Source organism: Pelobates fuscus, chromosome 13, assembly GCF_036172605.1.
Source record: "Pelobates fuscus isolate aPelFus1 chromosome 13, aPelFus1.pri, whole genome shotgun sequence".
NCBI lineage: Eukaryota > Metazoa > Chordata > Amphibia > Anura > Pelobatidae > Pelobates > Pelobates fuscus.
Genome location: NC_086329.1, coordinates 23146434 through 23159345, shown reverse-complemented (window position 1 = coordinate 23159345; position 12912 = coordinate 23146434). Strand labels below are relative to the sequence as shown.

The following is a 12912-nucleotide window of genomic DNA, read 5'->3' as shown; positions in this document are numbered from 1 at the left end:
CCCTGTTACCTTTTGTCTCCAATCCCCATTGTATCCTTTAGATTGTAAGCTTACGGGCCATCTAGCTAAGCACTTTGTATAAAAGAGCTCCAAGGGCTAGATATCAGCTTACGGGCAGGGCTCTCTCTACCTCTTGTATATTGTACATTCTCCACTAATTGTACAGCGCTGCAGAATCTGTTGGCGCTTTATAAATACCATTAATAAATAAATCATGCACAGAGACCAATCAGGGAGTAATATTAATAGGAAAAAAGGGCACGTTTACAATTTGAAGGATTTATTTTATTTTTTACACATAAAATAAAAAGGAAGAACATGATCTCTACTTGCCTGTCATAGAAGACAGTAGTAAGAAAATCTTTTTTGGGGGGTTAAAAAAAAAAAAAAGGGCAAGGGGCGTGGCCTACCCACTGGAGCGGACAGTCGCACGGCCTCTGAGCTCCGGCTAAACTACGGAAAAACAACCTAAAATATAGGGGTGACCCGCAAAAAAAAGGCACCTATAAATCGCTTTACACTTACCAATGGGTAAGAAAACGAAAAAGCTGAAGCCTGACCGACCCCAGAAGGGGAGAAGCATTGGGGACCTATGGCGGCAGGCGCATGGCGCCCAGGAGTCTGCAATGGCGTCCCTCCATGGCGGCTGTTCCGACTTCTCCGATGGAATGTCGGAGGAGGGGGACGACGACCAACTGCTAGCAATGGCGCGGCAACCGGCACCACGGGCAGCACCTCTGCAAGGATCTCCTGATACTGCCCCAGTAACCTTAACGGCCATCAGGGAGATCATGGCGGATCTCCACACTAAAATCTCGGCAGACATGGCCTTGCTCCGTGAGGACCTGCGGGGCCTGACAGGCCGCCTCGGAGAAATGGAGCACAAAACACAGGCCCACTCACAACAAATTAATGCCCTAACACAGCAGGTAGAAGAACTCATGAAACAAGGCGCAACTAACGAGAGCAGATTCGACGCCCTAGAGGACAAGAGGAGACAGAGGAACATAAAACTAAGGGGTGTCGGGGAGACGATACCACAAGCAGAACTCCCACACCTCGCAAGGAGTCTCCTGGCTGCCATACTTCCACCAAAGCAGGCTAAAACAATATCATTGGAAGGCATATTTCGCTTGCAGAAGCCGATTAAGGCTCCAGCCGCAGCCACTGGGGACATCGTGATGCAGTTCCAGAACCTCAGGGACAGGGCGGCACTGATGGCGGCAGTCAGGGGGCATACTCCCTATAACTTCGAAGGTATGTCCTTAACCTTCTTTGCAGACCTGTCAGGGGGAACTCTTGCTTGGCGACGGTCACTCCGGCCACTTACCTCCCTCCTAAGCACGAATACCATCAGCTACAGATGGAGCTAGTCTCGGTCTCTCCAGATTCCACGCGGAGACACAGTCCTCACCCTACGAGACCTAAAGGATGCAGCAAGCCACCTGCAAGCACTGGGACTACCACCGGACTCGCTGGGCCCGTCTAACCCTCACGGGTGGGACCCCGGAGCAACACGTGTCTTCGTGCCCAGGGATAAAGTGCTAACTGCTAGAGCTGGGTCCAATGTTTTGGGAGGAAAGACCGAATGCTCCGACTTCACTGCTGACATCTACCGCTGGATACGGAACAGTGACTAAATCTGCCATATACATATTTTCCTTTTTATTTTTATTTTTTATTTTTTTGGGCTGTATGTACGGCCAGCTGTATATCATCAGCTCAAATGTTCTGCTAATTAATGTTCTCATTCCTTGTCCTGTGCTCCCTTCTCTGCCATGGAGGTCTCTGACCACGGGGCCCTCTCGGGCAGTGAAGGGGTTTAAACTGTTCATACCAATTGAAGATGTGTTGCTGGAGTTAGTTATACACGAGAAACAATAGGGGTATGACTGCATCCCATAAGAATTAGGATATCATTAGCTGAAGCAGACATATCATATCCCTTTCATCTAGTTAAACTGGGACATATGTAAAGGGGAACCACCTCAGACGCCTTGATTTCTGGTACCTTTAGATGGCGGGAATAGTATGTCTTATGTTGCTCATGTAAGGAAAAGGAGGGGAACTGGAGTGAGACTCCCGAATACCCCAATCTTTAGCGACGCGTCAAACAAAGTAGGCTTCCTCGTAGAATACCTTAGGGACGGCATGCAACCACACCCAATAATGTTTCTACAAGCCCATAACATTCCCGACACCTCCCTACCCATCTCACGAAGCACTTACCACTGCCACATATAATAAGGGGCTATCGCTTCTAGGCTATACGGTTTGCATTTCGTTTGGGCTAGTGTGAGCTTTATACGGATGTTTGAGGTTGCTCTCTCACATATAGAGAGAGGGCCCACATTTTATTTATGTATGTAACTTGTACTTGTACTTTAGTTGTTTGAGAAAAGTTAATCCTCCTGCAGTATCCCCGTTGGGGCTGGACTCTCCCTGCACTCCCTATGTGGATCTGCAGTGCTCATAATCGCTGCGATAATGGGTGATGCAATACACCGATTGAAGTACCTTGAACCTATCTTCTTGCCCTATGTCGTTTGAGGCAGATGGGGCAATAGCCCCCCCCCCCCCCCTTTAATTAAGGATGAATACAGCAGTTACAATTAACCACTCCACAGTACCTGCCCTATGCAAAATGCATTTTATTATATTTATTAAGCTCTAAATCTTAAACCCTCCCTACTGCAATAACTAGGCCGGTACGTGACATTGCGCTAAGCATTCACGATAGAAAGAAAATACAAAGAATTGGTTGCCCGATCACCCCACTTAGCCAAGCACTGCGCACACTGATACATGAGGCGTTTTAAGCGCAGCCCGAATCCATATACACGAATATCTTGTTTCAGCTTGGAATGTCACATTTTTAGAAGCGGTCTTTAATATATAAATGCTGGCGAATTTATTTTACACTTTTAACAACCAGAGTTACCACTTTATATCCATTGACAAACGACTTAGTTCTGCATCTTTACTAATTGTGCGATGTCTTTTTCAAAAGTATCTTACAACACAAAAATAGCAACGATGTTTACTGCTGTACAGCGGGTGCTGTACAGCAGGGCACACGCAAATGTGAATTTTAACCTTCTTTATAAACACAAAAATAAAGAATTTAAAAAAAAAAAAAAAAAAAAAAGGGCAAAACAAGAAAAACCCAAACAAAAATGGAATGGCAAATTTAAAAAAAAAAAAATGTGTTTCTCCTCCTCAGCGATTTTAAATGGCATTATTACAGGGGATCATTCATAGCTGTGATTGAAAGGGAGGCATTATTAAGGCACCCAGTTCCTGGGAAGAGAAATACAGCACTGTCACTTTTTACATTGGATTTTATTTTTCAGACTTTATTTTTTCTTACTTTAATATTGCAACTGTTTTTGGCCTGTTGATACCTCCTTGACAATGTGTCAGTAAAATCCATTATGGAATGACAGTCCTGGTACTTTGTATGTTACCATTATTTGTTAACACTCAATTAAACTCCATATTTAAATCACATTTGCATTAAGTAAAATGTATTCAGAAACATACAATATCATTAACACATTTGATTTTCTCCGTAGTGGTTACAACTTACCATGTACGCCTAAGGAAGTTCCAATTCAGCATTATTCTGCTCCGGACACCACCACCTCTCATTCAAGAACCTCCACAGGATAGACTCAGGATCTTCGTCAAGTACAGCTCGTTACATTTACCTCATAGTCCTAACATACACGTGTAACAGTCGGTAATGTGTTTTGTATTTTATCTTAAGCACATCAGAGAAGACATTCAGAAAGTTAAATATTGAAGGATAATTCATGAGCCTTTATCATTATAGAAGGATAGAATAATGTATCATTTATAAAATGTAGTTAACCTTGGAATTAAGGAATGATCTGTGTCTTGTGATACAAATTCCGAGATACATGTATGTCCTTAACGAAATCTGGTATACCTCGGCTTTTAGAACTCCTATAGGATTGACTTGTAGTTAAGTAGTTCAGTTTATAGTCATAGTCTGATACGGAGATTTATTCTGCTATGTTAAATCTGTTTTTATTAATGTGAAATCTTAAAGGAAAGTTATGCTAAGAGGAGGCTTAAGTTACCTTTAAATTATGCTGCATTGTCTGAAGCCATTCTCGTAGATATATGTAGTTAAGATCTACTGCTATTTAATTGTTTTGCTAGTATACATCCCCCGTGGTAATTTTTTGTGATATCTTTGTAAAAGAAATACTCAAAGCACCATAACCAGTACAGCGGCATATACTAGTTACGGTGCCCGGGTAGTACCCTCCCCCGCAATGCGAGTAGTCAAACCATTTGCCAACAGCTTTACTTCTTACTTGGGTCCTGCCTTTATGGAGAGCCTCAAAAGCTCCTTCCTAAAGTTTCCATCAGTTAGTTCTAAACTCTGCCATGCAAGGACAGCTGGTTGGATGAGTGTCAGCTGATTGCTCTCAGCAAATGAGCTAAGCCCTAAGGTTAGCACAGAGTAGAGGGCTTTCAGCTCTCAGAGAAGCAGTGACTGGTGGATCCCAGGTTAGAAGTCAAACAGCAAATGGTTTCACTAATTACAGGTGGGGGAAGCAAACACCATAACCACTACAGTGGAATGGTGTCTGGAGTGTTCCTTTAAGCAACATCTTAGCTTAGGCATGACTCACATTTTCTAAACTATGGCATCACAATGTTTTCTTTTTAATTTACGGCAGTAGTACTCAAGCTACCTCAGCTATAGTCTGCTAGAAATAAAAAAAAATGGCTGACCTTCAATATCACTGGATCCCTACTAAGAATGGTCAAAAGCAATAGCGAATAGTTTTATGGGTAACTCTGCATTTCTTACCTTTTGGGCGTAATTTCCCTTGAACGCTTTGTGTGTTGTTTGGGCTCTGGTAATAGACGTGTGAAATTTGATAATTGGATGCTCAAATTTTGTATGTGCCTGTGGCACAGTTTATAGACTATTAAAAAAATAAATTGCAATTCCTGAGTTTTCTTTTAACTACTTGTGCTCTCATCTTACAGTATAACCAGTTAGTAGCATTGTGTTTTCACTCAAGCTTATAACGTTTAACTGGATTTCACATATTTATATTGCACTCTATATTTAAACAGTATCATTTGTTTATATAACCCAGGTTTCACTTCAATCTACCATGAGATATACTATACTGGGAATGTTTATTTCTAGCAAATAGAATTAAAGGGACACTATAGTCACCAGAACCACTATACCTTAACCCCTTAAGGACGGAGGTAATTGTCCAAGTTCTGAATCAAAACAAAACCTAGAATTTGAGCTGTTTGTTCAACCATAATTACATCTTAGATATATAATAAGCGTGGGTGCACTTTATCTTTTTGTTCACAAGAAACAGGGCTTCCATTCACATCAAATTTATATAAAGCATAATTTAATATGAACAAAGTCTAGAAAACAGTGACAAATTAAATGCAGTTTTTTGTGAATGTCATACTATTTTTTTTGCAATAAAATACAAGTTTGTATGCTGTGATGTCCCACAAGTACAACCAGTTGTATGGGGTTTTATAAAGTTACAAGGTCAAATATAGCGCTTGCCCACTTCAGTCTTCATGCCTGGAAATTTGACAAAGTGATTTCCTATGGGAAAGCATTGGATTGGCTTAGATCGTCAAGATTGATAATCTCAGCCAAGGCAACAGAGAACAGCTAAGTTTAAAACATGTTTACTCCATTCTGAGGTGTGCTGGTGCCTAAATAGCTAGTTAAACAATGTAGTGTTAGGAATACAAACATGTATTCCTAACACTAGTGTTCCTTCGAGAATAAGAGAATTCCAGTAAATTTAACCCACCGCTAGATTTAAAACAATACTCAACGCAGTAAAAATGAAAAACAAGTGATTCATTTCCTGCAGATTTCAAGGTTTCTCCGCTCAGATAATGAAATAGCTGACAAATAGCTAGCCAGTCCAATCCACTTTATTTTAAAAAGAACATGTCTCAAATTACCTCAAGCAGGGCTGTACAGGATATGAAATTCAAACCCGACAAGCAGTTGTATCATCTTACCCATTGCTTCCAGCTTACCCATAGCTTAATGCATCACTTTGTTGATTAGAAAAATACATGCCGTGTGGCACAAAAAGCATTGAAAAAGCCTGTTAGAGGTGGACCTAATGCACTCTATGCCTGTGATAGTATAATGAGCAGTAGGAAGCATAAACTCTCTCCTATGACATCTCTGCGTAGGGAGGTGGGCCTAGAAGTACAATCATTGTTGCAAGAAAAATAAAAATGCTGCATTTATTGGTATAAATGCATTGAATAAACTAAATAATGCTTCTGAGTAATAACTCCAGATTTTGTAATTGTTTTAAAAATAATAATAATAATGCATTTGGTTTCCGATGGAGGATGGACTGTATTTACACTGTTCAACAAGTTGCGACAAACATGGGTTCAAGTATGATGTCTCCCAAGCTCCCCCTAGTGGACACTGCATACATTGTATGCAAGGAAACAAGCAAAATATATTTCCTGGCTGTTCATATCAGCATTGCCAAAAGGTCAATTGTTCACTTAACTCTGAAATTTCACAAATTAAATCTGAATGAAAAAACTGAGGCTAAAATAGCTGCTCTACAAAATTCCTCAACTCAGCTGCTGTCAAGAGTCAGACGTAAGTGAACAAACCCTGTGTGTCTTTTTGCAGTATACGTGTTTGATAAGCTTGTATTAAGACAATGTTGCAGGAACGGTTTAAAGAGAACAAAAAACAAAACTGTGTTTACCAAGTACAGATACCCATTGAAGATAAAAACCACAAACATTAATTTTCACATAATTCAATAGCTTTTATTTGAATTGTTTTATTTATCTTTGAAATGTTCATTTAATTGAGTTCCATGCTCATAATTCACATTATGATGCAAGTATTTTGTAACTTTGATATAATTGCAGAAAGCACAACACAATCCAAATTGGATACGCATTGTAAGATCTCGTCATAGAAACCGTTAAAAAGTACCTTGCGGTAAAACCAGAATGTACAGCAAGAAAAATGTGAATGTTTAGATGAAGAAAAATAAATAGATACGTCAATTCCCCTCCCCATTAAAAGGCCAATTTGCTGACTGTGTGGCAGAAAGGTGAACAACACAATGCATGCTGGGTGTAAACATTCTGAGTCCTCATTGCAAATACAAACCAAATAATTCTATATTTTCATTAATTAGAGTGAATTATTTTTCAGCTAATAAAACAGACATTTAATTCACAATGTGCTATTCCAGCATTAAGTGAACAGAGCAGTACAACATAATCAGTCTGCATTCATACCATGTTAGTGAGGCACTCCAAGCATCATAGCTACTACAGGTGTTGGTAGTGGTTATGGTGCTATTAGTCTATGGGCACTGTCCCACAAAAAAAAAATAAGGCAGCACCCGTAGCCTGGCCACTCCCAAGCTGCCGTTACAATGCAAAACCAACACAACCACATTAGAGGTTATTCTTCCTCTCTAGGCCGGACAGAATTGAAGTGGATATTGTAGAGGTTTAGTCTGCACATTATCAGTATGGTTGGACATGCCTGAAGTTCTGTAAAAGCTGGGACTGGATATTGGCTGCCCCAACTTTACATGATTTCATGCAACCAAGACGTAACATTGAACATAACAGGGTTACAATTGTTTACACAGAATCCTATAATACATACAGAATCCTCATGCAATACAGCTCATAACAGCCTGGGTATACGATTGCTGCATGCTGCTGGTTAGTACTTTAATGAAATCAGCATTTATAAACTAAACATTAGCTATAGTACACTGACAGCAAGGTTGCCAAATAGCCACTGTTGGATATTCTCCTTTTATGTAGTAGATATATCTTAATTCCAATGACTATGCAGTAGATACCGTATATCCCAAGGAATACATGCATGGGTTTTTTCTACGTGTATTCAATGGGGTATATTGTAAATGAGCTTGTAAAAAGCTGCAGTTCTTACAGGAGTCTGATCTGTGAAGGAGCCAAGCAGGTATGCAAACAAGAGGCAGCTGCGCTGAAGTAGTTATAGTTGAAATAGGATACTTTATGGGTGTAGAGTGGTCCTTTAATATCTTTGATAAAGCAATTCACCTGCACAAACACCAAATATACTGGTAATGAAATGGGAAAAGCATTTGGGTTAAATTAGCTGAATTTCGTGTTAATCAGCATTTTAATTGTTTTATTCTAGCCCTTTGAGAATGAATTAAACCTAGATATAACAGAATACAAAAAAGCACAAAGAAACTCTAAGTAAGCCCTACGTATTATGCATGTCAGCCCCAGGATGGAGCGTACAAAGAAGCAGAGGTTTGTACTGCATGTTCAAATGTGGTCAGATTTTTTTCTCCCACCCAACACACGAAGAAGTATTGCTGCTCTATATCAGTTGCATGGTTTCAAACACACACATCTCTTATTCCAGGTGCTTTATTAACACAGATAATCAGAGTCAGTTCAATCTTCCCATGTGTGTGAGGCCAGGACAGTCAAGGAACGTGATGGCTATCCATTTGGCTGGCTGCATATTCGTGAAAACCTGCAACAGCAGCACTCCCAAAGCACAGTCCTGTTTGCTTTATGATATTATAGACACACAATGTAACAGCCACACTAATGCCATGTGATGGGGCGTACCGGGGAAATGACAACTGACCAAAGAACCTCAATAGTTGCAAACTAGTCCATCTTTATATGGTTTTGCTCAGTAACAATACACCCAAACTGCAAACAAAACCTAAATAACACAATTCAGTCAAACTAAAGACCACAAACATATCACTCGTCGATGTACCTTATTCCTTTCACGCGGTCAAAGGAACAAGTTAAGAATCGTATAAATGTATTAAGGTTAATGTAAGTACACACAAATCGCACACAATACATGTATCCTCCCCTGTCTAAAATACTGTTTGCATTGCACTGGTACCAATGATGGGCAGAACCTTTCCGGCACTTATTCCTTACACTTTAAATTGGGCCTGTTATCCACAATTATCACAGCTAACAACCTAAAACCTTGTGTTTGTTGGAAAGGTACGTACGTTTCTTACCGGGAAGCTAGTGACAAGCAGTGTCTGTTTATGTTCTCAGGCTTTCACTAACACCCAGTCTGAGGTGGACAAGAATGGGTAGAGTCAGAGTGGACAGGTGCCATCTACTGTACACAATATATGGTTAAACTGTTCCTAAGGTAAGATGATGCCCAGGACCTCTGGCACCATAACAACTTGAATGATATTACGTTTTTTGGTGCCCTGAGTGTGGGTGTAGTTTTAAAACATCTGGGGATCTACCTTCTGGACACCCATGCTTTAGGGAAACAATTTTATTTATGTTTGCTTTAATTTACAGGAATTCTATTTTGTCATTTAAGCAGTATATCTAAACCAGTTTCCATTCTTGTAAAGTTGTTTTCCTATCTCCTTTTTGAGGTCTACCGGACTACTTCACCTTCCACATTTAATTCATTTATAGGTCTGTGCGTTCCATGACCATAGGCGTGCGCACGGGGTGTGCCTGGGCACACCCTAATCCCCGCGGCACGTCTATGGATTGTCCTGCAGGAACAGCGTTCCTGCAGGCACTGAACGCACCTAAATGTCCCCCTTCCTCCCCCTGTGTCCCCCCTGTCCTTATCAGCCTCTCTCTCTATATCAGCCGCGGCGAGGGAGCTGTGAGCTGTGTGCTCTCTGCTCCCTCTCGCCGCGCGCGCTGTTTGCTGATGCTGGGAGCCGGAATATGACGTCATATTCCGGCTCCCAGCTACTGTAGACAGCCCGCGCGGCGAGAGGGAGCAGAGAGCACACAGCTCCCTCGCCGCGGCTGATATAGAGAGAGAGGCTGATAAGGTAGGGAGGCTGGGTGGACAATTTTTTTTTTTTTTTTTTATTAAAAAAATAATTTGTGAATGTGTGTCTGAGAATGAATGTGTGTGTGTGTCTGAGAATGAATGTGTGTGTGTGTCTGAGAATGAATGTGTGTGTGTGTCTGTGAATGTGTGTGTGTGTCTGTGAATGTGTGTGTCAATGTCTGTGAATGTGTGTGTTTGTAAGTGTGTGTGTCTGTGAATGTGTGTGTGTGTCTGTGAATGTATGTGTGTGTGTGCCTGTAAGTGTATGTGTGAGTGTATGTAATTGTGTGTATGTGTCTGTGAATATATGTGTGAGTGTATGTGTGTGTACGCCTGTATATATATATATATATATATATACACACACACGTGTATATTATTTTTTTTGAGGGGGTGGGAATCTTGGGAGAGATCCCACATATTATTCCCCAGGACTTGACCCCTGCCGGCAGGGGAGATCTCCAGATCTCCCCTGTCGGCTCATGCAGAGCTGGCGCTATCTGAGTGCCGGCTCTGCTCTTAGTCTCCATGGGCCGGCGGGGAGATCAACGATGTACCTCACCAGCCACAGCAGCATGGAGGGAGGAAGGAGAGGACCCGGGGAGCTCTAGACAGAAGCTCCGCCAGGTTCCTCTCGCGAGATCTGAGCTTTGCCGCGGCAATGCTCAGATCTCGCGAACGTGAACTGTAGCCCCGCAGGCTAGAGTTCACTATCCCTTGGACAGCAAGGATCCCCCCTCCCTACATAAGGTAAGAAGGGAGGGGGGTTATTTACTAATCTGCCCCCACCTTCACAATCCCTCCAAACATACAGCACCCACACACACAGCACCTACACACATACAGCACCCTAACACAAACAGCGCGCGCACACGGCACCCTCACATACACAGCACACAAACAGCACCCACACACACACACACACACACAGCACACATACAGCACCCACACACACAGCACACATACAGCACCCTCACACACAGCGCATCTTCACACACACACAGCACACTAAGAGCACCCTCACAAACACACACACACACAGCACCCTCACAAACACATACAGCACCCTCACACACAGCACACTAACAGCACCCTCACAAATACACGACACAAACACCCTCCTCACACACAGCACACTACCAGCACCCTCACACACATAGCACACTACAAACACCCTCTCACACACACACACACACACACACACATCAGTATATGTATGTGTATGTGTATATATATATATATATATATATATATATATATATATACACACATACATGCGCCGTGTGTTTGTGCTTTAGGGTGCACACCCTAATGCAATTGGCTGCGCACGCCTATGTCCATGACCAGTATGTATAGGTGTGGTGCACAACTGCGGACGGTGTACAAAAGTTTGATGCAAGGAAAGGTCTACACATGGCGTAAATATGGCCATGGTGGTTGACTCATCCTGTTTAGTTAAACACTATGTTCTTGCCTGCACAAGACGGCTCCAATAACAACGATCTAATGTGTACAAGAAACACAAGAACCATCAGTATTAAAGGGACATTATAGGCACCCAGACCACTTTAGCTAATTATAGAGGCCTGGGTGCACTGCCCCTGTCAGTTTAACAGTGCAATTGTAATTATTGAAGTCATTGAGAAACTGCAATAATTACCTTGCAGGGTTAGCTCCACCTCTAGCGGCTGTCTACCAGACAGCCCACTAGCGGGTCTTCTGGGTTGTTCGCCTCACGGACGCTGGATGTCCTCACGCTATACATTAGGATATAACTAGCGTCACTCAAAACCCAGTAGGAAAGCATAAAATAATGCTTTGCTATGGGCTGTCCTAATGTGCTCGTGGCATTCGCTGCGCATGTGCATTAGGCCGGCAAAGGAGGAGCCTGACCAGCGCCGAGGGACATTGCACGAGTGAGGGGGGTCACTACTGGCAGCTATAGTGCTAGAAATACAACGTATGTGGAAGGAGGAAGTCAGACAAACCACAAAGAGGAGTTTCACTTCCTTTTAGTGTATGAAGGACAGGAGGAACAATAATGAACATAATCAAGAAGGGGACTCTGTATCTATGCTGCCTCAATCAATAGTAAGGAATGAGTGCCAACAGAAAGTAATGCCTAGGAATGAATGAATGACTATACAGGATATATTTTATAATAGACACACAGCCATACAGAATATGCTTGATAAAATTTCTTGCATCTGGCTGACATTTTGATGTGGTGTGCAAAGTATACTTCTCTTTATGAAGTCACAAATGGCAGCAGACACTCCATTCAATTGACCGGTATGACTTGTACCAACAGGCCTACTGATATTTCACTTTGTAGGTATCTGTTGTTGGCACATATAGGTGGGGAAATCATTGGACTCACCATGGTGGTTAAAGTCTGTTACAACTTTTAAATAATTTTTTTTATTTTACTCAAAGCAATTGGAAAAAAAATACTTATACTGATTCATCTATTTGTAACAAACTGAAATATCAATCTTACCCAGGTCAGTATACTCCCTGAGTGGGATTAGTAACAGATGATTGCAGCCCATCTCTGGGCATACAATACCACCAACGGTTTCTTAATATCAGGAATAATATGGAAGTAAAAACAGGAAGCATAGTGGTAAATCTTAAAGGGACACTATAGTCACCCAGACCACTTCAGCTCAATGAAGTGGTCTGGGTGCCAGGTCCCTCAGGTTTTAACCCTGCAGATGCAAACATAGCAGTTTCAGAGAAACTCCTATGTTTACATTTGGGGTTAAGCCAGCCTCTAGTGGCTGTCTTCCAGACAGCCACTAGAGGCGCATCTGCGACGCTGGAGGCATATTATGCCTCCATCGCGCAGCGTGTCCATAGGAAAGCATTGAGAAATGCTTTCCTATGGACAGAATGCGCGCGCTGCGCATGCGCATTCGGCTCCTGTGACGTTGGACTGGGAGGAGAGGTCACCAGCGCAGAGGGAGCCCGGCGCTGGATTAAGGTAAGCTGCTGAAGGGGTTTTAACCCCTTCA

The 12912-nt window shown here is 42.1% G+C and overlaps 1 protein-coding gene across 10 annotated transcripts in view; it reads left to right on the top strand.

Moving 5' to 3' along the window:
• The window catches only part of CAPN3 (calpain 3), a 112267-nt gene extending 107278 nt beyond the window's left edge, over window positions 1-4989 (top strand). For all 10 annotated transcript variants that reach the window (XM_063440482.1, XM_063440480.1, XM_063440477.1 and 7 more), the window contains one exon: window positions 3576-4989. In XM_063440482.1, the coding sequence (XP_063296552.1) occupies window positions 3576-3602 (27 nt within the window). In that variant the 3' untranslated portion in view covers window positions 3603-4989. The remainder of the gene's footprint in view (window positions 1-3575) is intronic.
• Window positions 4990-12912: the final 7923 nt, after the last annotated feature.